Here is a 13,241-nt window from a genome sequence, read left to right as displayed (position 1 = left end):
TTGCAATCTTAAGTTGGAGACATCCAAGATGTCTTAGACATCCTCCAACATTTTTGTCATTGTTTCTCTGGATTGAAATAGTTACTTTACTTCTTACTTCATTTTGGTATAGAATCATTCAGGTTGGAAAAGACCCTTGGGATCATCGAGTCCAACCATCAACCCCACTCTACTAAGTTCTCCCCTACACCATATCCCCCAACACCGCTGCTGAATGACTCTTAAACACATTCAGGGTTGGTGACTCAACCACCTCCCTGGGCAGCCTATTCCAGTGGTTGACCACTCTTTCTGTGTTGTCTTGCCTTCTTTCTTTCTCCCCCTTCTTTTTCAATACTATATTATCACGCAGCTCTGAACACAGTTCTGCAGAGGGCTATGCCTGCCCTGCAGTGCTTCGGTGCTCATGCTTTGGCCAAATCTGGATGGGAATCCAGCTCAGGCCTCCTAAACTAGCACCAATAGAGGAGAAACAATGGCCGGGACATCACAGCCTGCTCTGTTCTGCTGCTTTTGTGAGCCCCAGACCCTCCCTGCAACAAAGTACCATCCGCCTGGCCTGCTGCCTAAACCCTAGCCATCCCAACGGCAGTTGAGTGGTACCTAAATACCCTGCAGGCCAAAACTGCCCTGCCCCAGGGGGATGGCGGGCAGGCAGGGAGCTTGAGTTATCCGCAGGCACCTGAAAAAACACTTGCTCCTTCCGCAGAGTCAGCCCAAAAGTGGTGCGCGGTGTGAAGGAGGAGGTCGCCAAGCACGAACCCGAGTTCCCTTCACCCCATCGCAGCCTGCGCTCCCCTTCATGCCCTCGCCCCACGGGCACCGGATGTCTCCCCTGGGCTGCCCCAGCCGCTCCACCGCCGTGGGAGGTGGCTGTGGCACGGGGGGACCAGCCGGAGGACTCGACCCGGGCTGGAGCTCCTCCAGGCCTCATGGGGGCGCATCCTGCCCGGCCTGCGGCTGGGGTGAGCGAGCGGCAGGGTGTGAGCAAGCCGGGTGGGAACAGAAGGGAGGCCTCCGACCGGCCTCGGAGGTGAAGGAAGAGAGCGGCCTCCCCTCCGACGCCCCATCCAGGACGCGTCCGCCTGCGGCATCGCCTCTGCCGGCTACAGGCCTCCCCGCCGCGGCGGGGCGCTAGCAGCCGGCAGCTCCACCCTCCCTCCCGCAGGAATTTTGACCCTCGGCGGCTCCTGGCCGCTTTCCGCCACGTCTGAGGCGGCGTGATCTGACCCTCAGCGGCCGCCGTCGGTTCCTGCCGTTCTGCCGGGTGCTGGCGGCCGCGCTGAGGCGGAGCTGCCGATCCGGAGCGCTGCCGCCGCCATGAGCCGCAGCTACAACGATGAGCTGCAGTACCTGGACAAGATCGACAAGAACTGCTGGCGGATCAAGAAGGGCTTCGTGCCCAACATGCATGTGCGTGGGGGCGGCAGGGGGGGCTGGGGTCAATCGGGTGCCCTTGGGTGTGGGGGGGGGGCCCACCTGAGGGGGTGGCCCGGCCCGGCCCGGTGGCGGCCGCAGCCCCGGCCGCCCTGACAGCCCTCCCCGCAGGTGGAAGGCGTTTTCTACGTGAACGACCCCCTGGAGAAGCTGATGTTCGAGGAGCTGCGCAATGCCTGCCGCGGCGGAGGTACGTCCGGCGGGGGGAGGGGGTGGGAGGAAGCGGCGCTCGGCCCTCCGACCGCGGGCGAGGGTATCTTCACACGCTCCTTTCCCTGGCCTCGGAGCCCTCGCTGAGCGCCTGTGTTCGTGCCATACTGTTCGTGGGCCCCGAAGAGACCAGGGTATAGCGGGGCAGGCCTGGTGCGTGTCCCAGCTGGTGGGTTTGAAGAGGCAGCAAACAGGAATGAGTTTTCTGGCCTTCCAGCTACTGAGGCCCGGTGAGGAGCCTGGGGCTGCCACCTGCAGCTGTAGCATGTCCTGTGGGCACAGCCTTACCCGGCTGCCCTCTGTGCCATTCCCTGAATGCCTGCCCTCAGGGTTTGCTTTGGTGCGGGCTGTATCTTAGGCCGGTCTGTTCCGTGTGGGGCTGGAATGCAGGGCTGGATCCAGATCTGACAGCTGGGCTGGTGGTAACACACTTCTGATAGCACAGATCGGTCTGCATTGGTACTAACACAGAAGAAGGACTTCAGTATAATATTTAATTTAATGAAACTGCAGATCATGCATAACGCTAGGCGCTTTATCCCAGTTTGGAATACTTGTTGTTGGCTGCGTTCTGATTTGCCAGTGTTTTGAGCAACCTCTTTAGAAAGGGCTTCATTGTGATTACCATGGTAAATTACCAGATTAATTTTATATTTTTTTTTTCTCTTTTTCAGGTGCAGGTGGCTTTTTGCCTGCTATGAAACAGATTGGAAATGTGGCTGCGTTACCTGGCATTGTTCATGTGAGTAACTCCTATAAGGAATTGCTCTTTCTCACTTCCTGTTTGCCAGTGATTATTGCCATCCAAATGGGAACATCCAAATGGGAACTCCGTTGTGAGAAGGGATATGGACCAAAGTTACAGGCTGTAAAACAAAGTTGTCAGAAAGGGAAGCATCCACTTACTTCATTTGTTTGCCTTTTGACATGAGGCTTTTTTTAGCATTGCTTTGTGCTGTTTTGGTTTGCATGAGCCACCTTTCCCCAACTACTCATATTGTCTGTTTGTTGGTTTTTGAGTTGCCTCTGCTGACCTGGAACGTACAGAGAAGTGAGGAGAGAGCAGGAGGTGATACGGTTGTCTGTATTATTGTTATTGCTCTACTGTTGCTAGTGAGCCTTCCCATGCACTTAAAACTCCTTTCTCTTGCCCTATGCATTTCTGGAAGCGAGGCATCAGATATGATGATGCAGGAGGGAAATACTAGACTGGGTCACTTTTCAAGAAGTTTAAAGTACAATGTGGAAATGATCTTTTTTCATGTTTAATATTGCATATCTTAATAAGTAACAAATAACAGAATTGTCTTTTTTTAATTGTTTGTCTTGGTGACTTGGCAAGAGTGATGAATTTCTGGCTACAGTAAAAGGTAGCCCATCATGCTGTTAAAATGCGTTAGTGATCAACCAAAAAGGGAGTAAGGCAGAATAGTAGCAACCTGTCAAAATGGGAATTTTGGCTAGTAGTTCATAGGAGAGATGTTATGATCACCTATCTATTAAAATCTTCACTACTTTTTTTTCCAAACCAAAACCAAGAGATTTCTTGGTGATGGCAAGGGGAGGCAGAAGCAGCACACAATCCCACTGAAAAATACTGTTCTTCTTAATGCATGATAACAGTTTTACGCACACTGAAAAGTTCCAATTCCTGACAGTTTTCTGGGTGTTTGGGGCTTGTTTTTTCGGTTGTTTAAATACATTCTGGAGTTCTAATTGTGATGTCCTAATCTAAACCTGCTAGGCTAAATATACATTGAGCTTGTGGAGTTGTGTAGAAGCACGTGCTTACTTTCTTTAATTAGTAGCAATATAAAAATGTTCAATAAAAGGTGTTCTTTTAGGAATTAAAGTGACACAGCTGCTATCCTATCATGATATCATCCTAAAAGGATGACTTTTTCCTGCCTACAGCGTGCAGTCTTTGGTCAGTGTTCGATGACACAGCTAAGAAGTGAAAATGCTGACTGTTATGATTCCTTTCCGTAGCATTAAGATCTTCCCTTGTTAAATTTAGAGTGTTTAAATATTGCAAATGTCCCTAAATGGAACTTGGTACCAAGACGAACTCATTTTCACTCTTATGTCTGAGCTTTACACTATTCATAGGCTGTTGCCTGCATAAGTTTTGAATGCAATGACTCTTGAGTGCAAGAAATAGCTAGGTTAGAATTCTGTTTGAGATCACAATTCCTACATTTAGGTGTTTCAGCTTCTTTTAAGTTTTCCTGAGGTCTGATCAGTTGAGACAAGGGGGCTACTTGGCTGACTAGCCACTGGATGTTTCCTTCAGAGTGAGATCCACTGCTTCTCTGCTTTCTTTGACTGTCACTCCAGTAACTGTAGGACGTCAGATACCTGACCTGAATTGATGGGCGTACTACATCTTCATCGGAACATCCATTCTTTTTTTGGTATATTTGTTTGTAAATGCGACAACCACTGCCACTTTGCCAAGGCAAAGCATAACCAAGGTGACGCTGTGCAGCACAGAGTTTCATAAAACTTTAAAGTGTCCTTCATTCTCTTTCAGAGATCAATAGGCCTTCCAGATGTCCATTCTGGTTATGGGTTTGCCATTGGCAACATGGCTGCCTTTGATATGAATGATCCTGAAGCAGTGGTGTCACCAGGTAAGGATACTTTATGACTGAGAAATGTCTGGGGTAGCATAAAAACACTTTTTCATATGGCAGGTCTTTATAGTACTTCATATGCAGAACCAAAGCAAAAAAGGTGTGAATTTTAGGGAGTTAAAAGGCGCTTAATTCTTGCGCTGAGATTCTTTATTCTCTATGGAGCAGGTGGTTACACTGAAAATATCTAAACAGTACAGAGAGAATAGCCCTTGTGTTTTTGGCTTGGGCTTGTGATATCCCTCAGTTTTGATGGGAGAGCGCAAGAGTTTGAACTTGGGTTTCACTGAGGTGATAAAGAATTGACTCTCTTCTTTGAACATTTGAGACTATTTCTACACTTTATTAAAAATGTGACCTTAAAACATTTCTGTCTCTTTAATAAACACCTGGGTCTGTACTTACTGGTGGTGTGGAGAAGCTTTTGTGGTTGTACCTGTTACTCGTGTTTCAAGTTCACTGTAGGCAGTTCCAGTGTTCCTGATTGACTCAAACCCAAGATCTTTTGGTCTGGTATCCCCTCTCTGACACTAGTTAATACCAGAACCTTCACTAGTAAAGGTGGCATGATTGGTGTTTCGTGCTAGGCCTTGCCCTGCAGTATTTATTTTTATTAAATACTTAGAGTTAAGCAAAACACTAAGTGTGAAGTTTAATATTATTTGTAAGTAGTTATCACTTGTTATAACTAGTTGTTATTTATTCCAGTGTGGATTCGAAAAGGACTTTGTTTCAGGGACTTGCTTTTGAGAACATCTTGTGTCAGGGAGCCATGCTAAGATCTGTCACTTTTCTGCTGACCCTAGGCAGAAGAACAGGAGCATCTTCTCTACTTTCTGTGGACAGTATATTTTATAGTTGTGTCTACTTCTCGGTGTCTGCTTGCTGGAGCAACTTTGTTAACACAGAGCTGTGTAGGCAATTGTACAGCTGTGTCTGTAGAGCATATGCTTGAGACTGAAAAACTGGGTTTTCTTAAAGAGTTTTCAAGTTTTTCTCTGCAAGGCTACATTTTTGTCTGTCCTGAAATCTGAGACTTCATGTAAATCTATTACAATGAAGCTTAATGCAGTTCTGCTCTTTTCCCAGTATTGTGTCAGAAAGAAGGCGTAAGATCACAGCGTTCAGTACATACTCCCTGTCAGCAGAGACAGTGACTTAAGATGAATATTCAGGAAGTGCTCGCCATCAGCACACTTTTTTCATTAACTCCATGGCTTTTTCTACACTTTTAGGTGGTGTCGGATTTGACATCAACTGTGGTGTCCGCTTACTGCGTACAAATTTGGATGAAAATGATGTGCAGCCTGTGAAGGAACAGCTTGCCCAGGCTATGTTTGACCACATTCCTGTTGGTGTCGGCTCCAAAGGTGTCATCCCCATGAATGCCAAGTGAGAGAATGACTTTGTGCACACATCACTAGGGGGGACATCTCTGGTGTTTATTTTGATGAAAGATTTGTCAGTGGGAGACTTTAAGAAAGAAAAAGTAATTCTAAAACTCTTTCCATTCTTTCTGCATATGTGCTTCCCCAGGAGAACTGGCATAATCATCAATGCACGGAGTCATCTGTTTCTTCCCCCATTTAAAACCCTGAAATAACTAAAAGTTCTTGAAAGGTTCTCCTTTCTTCTGACATAAAACCTCCATGAACGTAAAGGTACTTTTTTGAAAGGGATGAGAGAGAAAATAGGATATTCCCCACACAACAAAGAGGAAAAAGTAATGACCTGTCTAAAGTTAATATATTTCTAGAGTTAGATTTTAATGAAGTATTAACAAGTTGGACTTCTTGTTAGGGGAATTGGGGGCTGATCATAAAATCACAGAATAATTTAGGTTTGATGGGATACCTTGAGGTCATCTTATCCAACGACTTGTACGAAAGGGGACTAACACTGAAGGTAGGTCTAACAAAGTTACATCAGGTTGCTCAGGGCCATATCCAGTGGAATTTTGAGTATATCCAAGGATAACTACCTTATGTAGGTGTTTGATAATTGCAGGGATTTGGAAGAGGCACTAGAGATGGGTGTGGACTGGTCTCTCCGGGAAGGCTATGCCTGGGCAGAGGACAAGGAGCACTGTGAGGAATATGGAAGAATGCTGCAGGCTGACCCCAACAAGGTCTCCTCAAGAGCAAAGAAGAGGGGCCTGCCTCAGGTAATGACATGTTTCAGGAGGGCTGTGAGTGCTCCCAGGGTTCAAATGTAAAAGTTAGCGGGTAGTTCTCTAATTTTGTGTCTTTTCTTGAAACTGACTGGCATTTGTGGGCAGGGGGAAAAGTGAGATGGTGGGGCCGTTTCTGATTAATTCTTGACAGAACTGTAAAAGGGGGAAACAATATGGGGCATGCTCAAGGTCCCTGGGGCCATCAGTTTTTCATCAGTTAACAACTGGTACTGGAATTCATGTTTGGTGGCATTTCCCCATCCAGACACAGTTTTGTTTTAAAAACAAACAAGGGGAACAAGTTACTCTGCAACTTTTCTCCTTGTTTGCTCAGCAAATTAATAGCAAGGCAAGGAAGGATATCATAATAAATAGAACTAGCTCATAACTTTGAATTGCACTTCAAGAGTTGGATTTCATTTCTATGCGTAGTATCTCATTGCGCTGCGGGTGGAACACCTTTGAGATGGCTATACTAATGCTACCCTGTGTAAGGCTTTCTTTTATATGACTTCTTGAGTTTTACGAATTGTGGTGCTGCAAGATTATAGCAGTTTAACCTCAAAATAATCTTAGGTCCTCAATTTTCACATTCACCTTGCAAATAAGTGATCATCTGTTACAGAGTTGAAAAAATTTGGGCTTGGAAATAAAATATTGTGCTTTAATCTACTGAAAGGTTGTAAGTACCTAATTAACAGGATGTTGTAACTTCCTTGTGGAGTTACAACCATAACTATATGTCTGCGTTGCCTATACAAATTGAAGGTGAATTCTAAGTACTCTGTACTCTTCCCATCTTTCAACTAGGCCTAAGTAAGTTGGAAAAAAGTGGCAGCATGGTCTGTGGATCCTAATCCTTTTTTTCAATTGTACTGTTTTTCCAACAGTAAAAATAGTTATAAATCTGAACAAAGAGGACAGTGATGATGCTACTGTGTTCTACTTCCTTTCAGTTTATATGGTTGGGGTTTTTTTTTTCCCCCTGGAAAAGCTTTTCTAAAACCAAAACCTTGCTGTAGCAATTTTCCCTATTGCGCATATTTCCGTAGCTTTCCCCTGTGCTCCCAGAGGCTGGTTGACGAGCACTGTCTGATCCGTGTGTTGTGATTGGCAGCTGGGAACCCTGGGAGCCGGAAATCATTACGCCGAGATCCAGGTCGTGGATGACATTTACAACGAATATGCTGCCAGGAAGATGGGCATCGACCACAAAGGGCAGGTGTGCGTGATGATCCACAGTGGCAGCAGAGGCCTGGGCCACCAGGTTGCCACAGGTACGATCTGACTGGCGTAGATACCTGAAGTGAAGCAAACTCTTCAGCATGGTGTTGTCATTAACAGTAAATTCAAGCACCAAAGAGCATTTCTTACAGTGTAACTGCTGAGTCTATTCTGAGTTGCCTTGACAGGGGGTTGTCTGTTTGCAAACAGTTGATAATGCTCTGCCGCAGGTTTGCTTTTGTGTTTGAGAAGAAGCGGTAGGTTTGACCATGGGACAGATTAGTTCAGTTTTAGAATATAAATTGTAGACACCCATGTTAATCTCACAGATTGAAACAGAATTAAGAAGTGACTTAGACTTCCTGTGTTTATTTCCCAGATGCATTGGTGGCTATGGAAAAGGCTATGAAACGGGACAAAATCATAGTGAATGATCGCCAGCTGGCGTGTGCCAGGATTGCTTCCACAGAGGGACAGGATTACTTGAAGGGAATGGCAGCTGCTGGAAACTATGCATGGGTCAACCGCTCTTCTATGACTTTTCTAACAAGACAGGTAGGAGCAGAGTTGTCTCTGATGTAAATATTTTGGTACACATCTGCTTTATCCCAGACATACGGAACACAGAGTAGCTGCAGTATTTAACATCCTTTTCATTTTGTGCTTCTTAAACTGTTTTCTGGAGAGACTTGCACAAAGCTGCAGTCATGGCAATCCATCCGAAACCTCTCAACATCACTGGATTGTACTTGCAGAAGCCACTCAAGCAATGTTTTTCAAAATGCCTTGAATTGGAAAAAGGGGATACAAGAAAATTGTTTTTACAGTGCTGAAGCCGTCTTTCAAGACTTGCAAGAATTAGTCTAGTTGCAAGAATTAGTCTAGTTGATACCTGACTGGATTCCAGCATTAAAGCTGACAATGGGCAGATAAACAATCTAGACAGTCCAATTCTGTCACACCCAGCACCGTTGTATTCAATTCCACTGTGACTGAATTTGAAGTTTCTTACCTGCCATGCCAAGTGTTTAGGTCACTGACTTACCAGTAAGAAACACTTTCAAGCAAATTTGTTCCTTTTAATTCCTAAAAAGATTGTAAATCTTCCACATTACGCAGCAGTTATCTTCTTGTACTTCACATCCTGATTTGCTCTCTTCTTAGGCCTTTGCCAAAGTCTTCAACACAACCCCAGATGACCTTGATATGCATGTTATCTATGATGTGTCTCACAACATTGCCAAAGTGGAGCAACATGTAGTGGATGGAAAGGAGCGGACTCTGCTGGTGCACAGAAAGGGATCAACCAGGGCCTTCCCTCCTCACCATCCTCTTATTGCTGTTGATTATCAAGTAAGTTTAGCTGTGGGAGAAGGAAGTCAGAAGAGAATTACAGATGAATCCGGCAATTTTAGGGTCCTTAACAGAGATCCAAATGTTGTGAGTTCCATTTTTGACCTAACAGCACTGGAACTGTTGTGGGATGGCAATATTCTGTTTGTCTGTGTGTTAGATCCTTGGGACGCTGAGCTCCCTCTACCGCTCCACACCCACAATGGTTGGAAGATCATGAAGGGAAAGAAGTGTTTCGTACCTAGGGCAGGCTTCAGTGATTTGCCTTGTCTGTCTGTTGGACACGAATTTTTTGATCTGCTGGTTTGCACCTTTCAGTGAAGTTAGTTCTACAGAATCCTTGATACCGGGCACCTGAGCTGAGCAGGGATGCTCTGAGGGAATGTGAACCTGACCTCCTTTCCTGGAGTTATGGTTCATCTCAGACTTTTTATTAAGAATGAGGTTTTTAGTCTTTTTCTTGTGAACTAATACTTTGCATCCACAGCTGACTGGACAACCTGTTTTGATTGGAGGGACCATGGGCACCTGTAGCTATGTTCTTACTGGCACGGAGCAAGGCATGACTGAGACCTTTGGAACTACCTGCCATGGAGCTGTAAGTCAAAAAGTCACTTCAGGAAGGGTTTGGAACGGGACTGTCATCCAAAGAACAATATTGTTCAAGGGTCGTCCAGTGTGTGATTCATCTCTTGGTCATAGAAGTAGAGAGTTGCGTTGCCACAGTAATCCCAGCCCAGGAGGACTGCAGGCTCAAAGTCCTCTTTGTCCCTTACTGAGTGCTTTCGACTGCTACTGCTGAAAATTTGGGGGGTGCTGCTTTATGCAAGGCAAATGTTAGGTTGAAGATGTGGAGAAAAAGCTCCTTTTACCAAATTCTGGTATCTCTGAGCTAACGAGAGGAATTAACTGTGCTGGGGCTCTCCGTATAAAACTCTTCAGTAGTTAGAAAGTATTTCCTCCCCTGTTATTTACAGTGTGTGACAGGATGATTGAGGAAGATAAATAGCTCCCAGTAAAACTGACTCCTGAACACTGCCTGACAAGTGGTTTGGGTAAAAAGACGCTTGCAGACTAGTATGTTATACACACGGAACTTTCCTAGCCATCATACCAGATAGGTGATTTTGCAGGAGCCCATCACTTAGAGTCTAAATTCATTTCCCATTTTGTGGCTTACTGTGATCTGCGCTCTCAGCCATTCTGTGTTTACTTATAATGTAATAGTGTTTTTCTTTAATAAGAAAGAGTTCTGTTTTTCCAAGTGGCTACAAAAAGTGTAACTAACAAAACTGCTCTCTAGGGTCGTGCACTGTCTCGAGCCAAATCTCGACGTAACTTGGACTTCCAGGATGTATTGGACAAGCTGGCTGACATGGGCATTGCTATCCGTGTTGCTTCGCCCAAACTGGTCATGGAAGAAGTGAGTTTAATACTTCAATATCTGAGAGGGAAAAGGGAGTCTTGGTCCTTGGCTGAATGACCCTCCCTGACTTGACTTTTTGCAGTGCTGAGTGATGACTAGTACTCTAAATATACAGCTTATGCAATTTTTGATACAGCTATCAAATTTTTGGGAAATAATGTGAAGTCTTCCCTCTGTCTAAAATGCTGCTGAAAGGGGAGATGCCTGTTTGACACGTTTTGGGGGGTGTGTTTTTTCCTCTTCTGCCTGGCAATAGGGATAATTACTATCGACCCTGAGAAGTCTTTGTGTGAGCATCACAAAAGTAGTTATGCTTTATGGATTCTCTTCTTAAATTATGTTCTCTCCGCTCTAAACTTACTTTACACTGCAGCTGTCATGTAGATTATTAGCAGTGTATGAGAGGTCTGCCTCTCTATGATGAATTCCTGTATTTGCTCAAGAAGAAAACTCTGTATGTCTAGAAAACTTAGAATATTATGACTTTCAGTTCCTCTGCATTAACATGATAGAATGTCTTTTTCTGTTCGCCACCTCACTTGTAGAAGTGTGTTAATCATTTGGAACTATGCTGTTACAGGCGTTGGTGTTGTACAAACATGTTGATCACATTAAAATCTCTATTTAAGAGCAGCTTCTTTGTCAGAAGGAAGGGGAAGCTCTAGAGTTCAACCCTGATTCCTGTCACTAAGGGGCAGTGAAGATAAATCTTAAAGGCTATCTGTAGGGAAGAAGTTGGAGTCACTTCTTCCCAGATATTGAGGCTTGACATTTTCACATGCTGGTGGTCTGGATTATCTGGAAATAGAAGGAAAACTGAACCACAATAGCTAGTATTTTAGCTGAAATATTGTGAAAGCTTAGTTGGAAATCTAAGTGTCTCATAGATTTCTTAGATATGTACAGTGGCCACATTCTCAGTATGTTCACCTACTTCTACACCCTCAATTCATATGATTCTATTTTGCAAAGAGAAGAGGGGGTATCAAAAGCCTACATCTAACTTCCTGTGACTTCAGGTTGTTTATAGTTTTGTCTTTTTTTTTCTGTCTTCCCCCTCCAGGCACCAGAGTCTTATAAGAACGTGACAGATGTGGTTAACACCTGCCACGCAGCTGGCATCAGCAAGAAAGCCATTAAACTGAGACCTATTGCTGTTATAAAAGGCTAGGAACTGGCAAAGCAACAGAAGCACAGCGACATCTCCAGGCCTTACACAAAACTGACTAGAACCACCATCTTCCCGCACCTCTTGGACTCTGTAGGATGCTCAGATATCACATCCCTGTTCTGGAAAAACAACAGTTGCGAATACTCATATTTTTAACCACTCCTCAGTATAATTAATGCCCCCTCCCTCCTCCTTGTTATATGGTGTTCTTTTCTTGTGAGGAAAGGGCAAAGAAATAAGTAAGTCTTGGGTTTTATATGCAGTCCCTCCCCCCCTTTGCCTGATGATTCTACAGGCAGGACTTCGGACTTGCCCGAGTTGTCACTAATTGCTGTGCTGCAAGACCACCTCCATCAGCGAAGACGGCGTATGAACCAGACCTGCTGTCTCCACACCTGAGTGCCTGGAGCTCTTTCTGCATATAGAAGTACTCTGATAGGCAGGGTATAGTGCTTCTGGGCAGGGAGAGGTTGCTCTGTTTGGAGATACCTTTATGCATAGTCTATATTGTTGCATGTTTTGTGGCAATTGGGTAAGAAATATGGAGTTGGGAGTGGTCTCCGGCTTGGGTTGAGAGGGTCTAGCTAGGCTTGAGGCACAGTCCTCCTCTTTTCCCCCACCCTCTCCCATTTAACACAGCACCTGGTGTACTTGGCTCAGTACAAGTAGGTGTTCCACAGTCTTGTGGAAATGCTAGTAGGGCTGAGAATGTTGCTTTGAAAGGTTTTGTTTGCCCAGTAAAAGTTGTGACTTAACAACTTATAGATTTGCTAATCCAACATGTTGCAAAGTCCTAAGCGTGTAAAAGTTGGATTGGGTAATACTGCTCCCTGTATCCTGCAGCTCTGATTTGAGTGAGTGCAATTGCAGGGTCAGGCCCAGTAAGATGCGACTCCTGATGTTTCTTTTCCATTCGTTAACCGAGACTGGAGGGGAAGCTGACCATCCCTGCAGGATCATTTGGGGGACTACAAATAAAATGGGAAGATGAACACTGCAGTGTGTCTGTGTCATGTTTATTCTGTGGCTAAAATGTCTGTTGTTTACTTTTAAGAACATATATGAGCTTGAAACCCGCCACCTTTTGTGACTTCAGCTGATGGATCTTGCAAAAAAAAATGTGCAGAGGGCATTTCTTGCAGGATACAAGAGAAGGGCAACGCAGTGCTGTTTTCTCAACTTGGTTACGACAAGAGTGTGTCTTCTCGGGGCCTGCTGGGTCCACCTTACTGGGTAGGGGATGGAGCTTGCCTGTAAGCCCGTGTGCAGACACAAGAGGGCGGCCGGAGGAAAATAAAACCTCAAAGCAAGAGTGGCCCCCTGCCAGGGACTCGTGTAGAAGGAGCAGATAGTGATTGATGGACTCGAGTGCCTTTTGATGAAACATCCCTTTAAGTTTAGGTTCTCAGCCGAAACCTGTTGATCTCAGGACGCACAATGGCATTTTACTGTCTTAATCACTTTGTGCTTATCGGTTTCTTAAGTTCAAATACTGTATTTGCTGCAGGCACAGAGGCAGCGCATGCAGTAATAGTCACTGCTGTGAGTCCTTGGGAGTCTGACTTTAAAGACAGTTTCTTGTTTTCCCCTGTTTTCTCCAGTGGAATTGTT

At 45.1% G+C, this 13,241-nt stretch overlaps 1 protein-coding gene across 2 annotated transcripts; it reads left to right on the top strand.

The window, feature by feature from the left end:
- Nucleotides 1-1,117: 1,117 nt before the first annotated feature.
- Nucleotides 1,118-12,622, top strand: RTCB (RNA 2',3'-cyclic phosphate and 5'-OH ligase). 2 transcript variants are annotated; one of them, XM_054219897.1, is made up of 12 exons: nt 1,118-1,413; nt 1,549-1,627; nt 2,322-2,389; nt 4,181-4,280; nt 5,519-5,675; nt 6,291-6,447; nt 7,574-7,733; nt 8,060-8,235; nt 8,845-9,033; nt 9,521-9,631; nt 10,337-10,456; nt 11,523-12,622. In XM_054219897.1, the coding sequence occupies exons 1-12, from the start codon at nt 1,321-1,323 to the stop codon at nt 11,628-11,630; spliced, it is 1,518 nt and encodes a 505-aa protein (XP_054075872.1). In that variant the 5' UTR covers nt 1,118-1,320; the 3' UTR covers nt 11,631-12,622. The 2 variants fall into 2 exon arrangements, with proteins under 2 accessions (XP_054075872.1, XP_054075949.1); XM_054219974.1 differs by lacking the exon at nt 1,549-1,627 and having other exon boundaries at nt 1,135-1,413.
- Nucleotides 12,623-13,241: the final 619 nt, after the last annotated feature.

Source organism: Rissa tridactyla, chromosome 1 (assembly GCF_028500815.1).
Source record: "Rissa tridactyla isolate bRisTri1 chromosome 1, bRisTri1.patW.cur.20221130, whole genome shotgun sequence".
Classification (NCBI taxonomy): Eukaryota; Metazoa; Chordata; class Aves; order Charadriiformes; family Laridae; genus Rissa; species Rissa tridactyla.
The sequence above is the reverse complement of the archived record's forward strand: the minus strand, read 5'-3'. Positions and strand labels throughout refer to the sequence as shown.

Bases quoted from the DNA above. Each gene is read 5' to 3' on its own strand.
- RTCB (XM_054219897.1), top strand. From the start codon at position 1,321: ATGAGCCGCAGCTACAACGATGAGCTGCAGTACCTGGACAAGATCGAC. The intron at 9,034-9,520 runs GTAAGTTTAGCT...TTGCATCCACAG, and splicing joins TTATTGCTGTTGATTATCAA to CTGACTGGACAACCTGTTTT. The intron at 10,457-11,522 runs GTGAGTTTAATA...TTCCCCCTCCAG, and splicing joins CCAAACTGGTCATGGAAGAA to GCACCAGAGTCTTATAAGAA.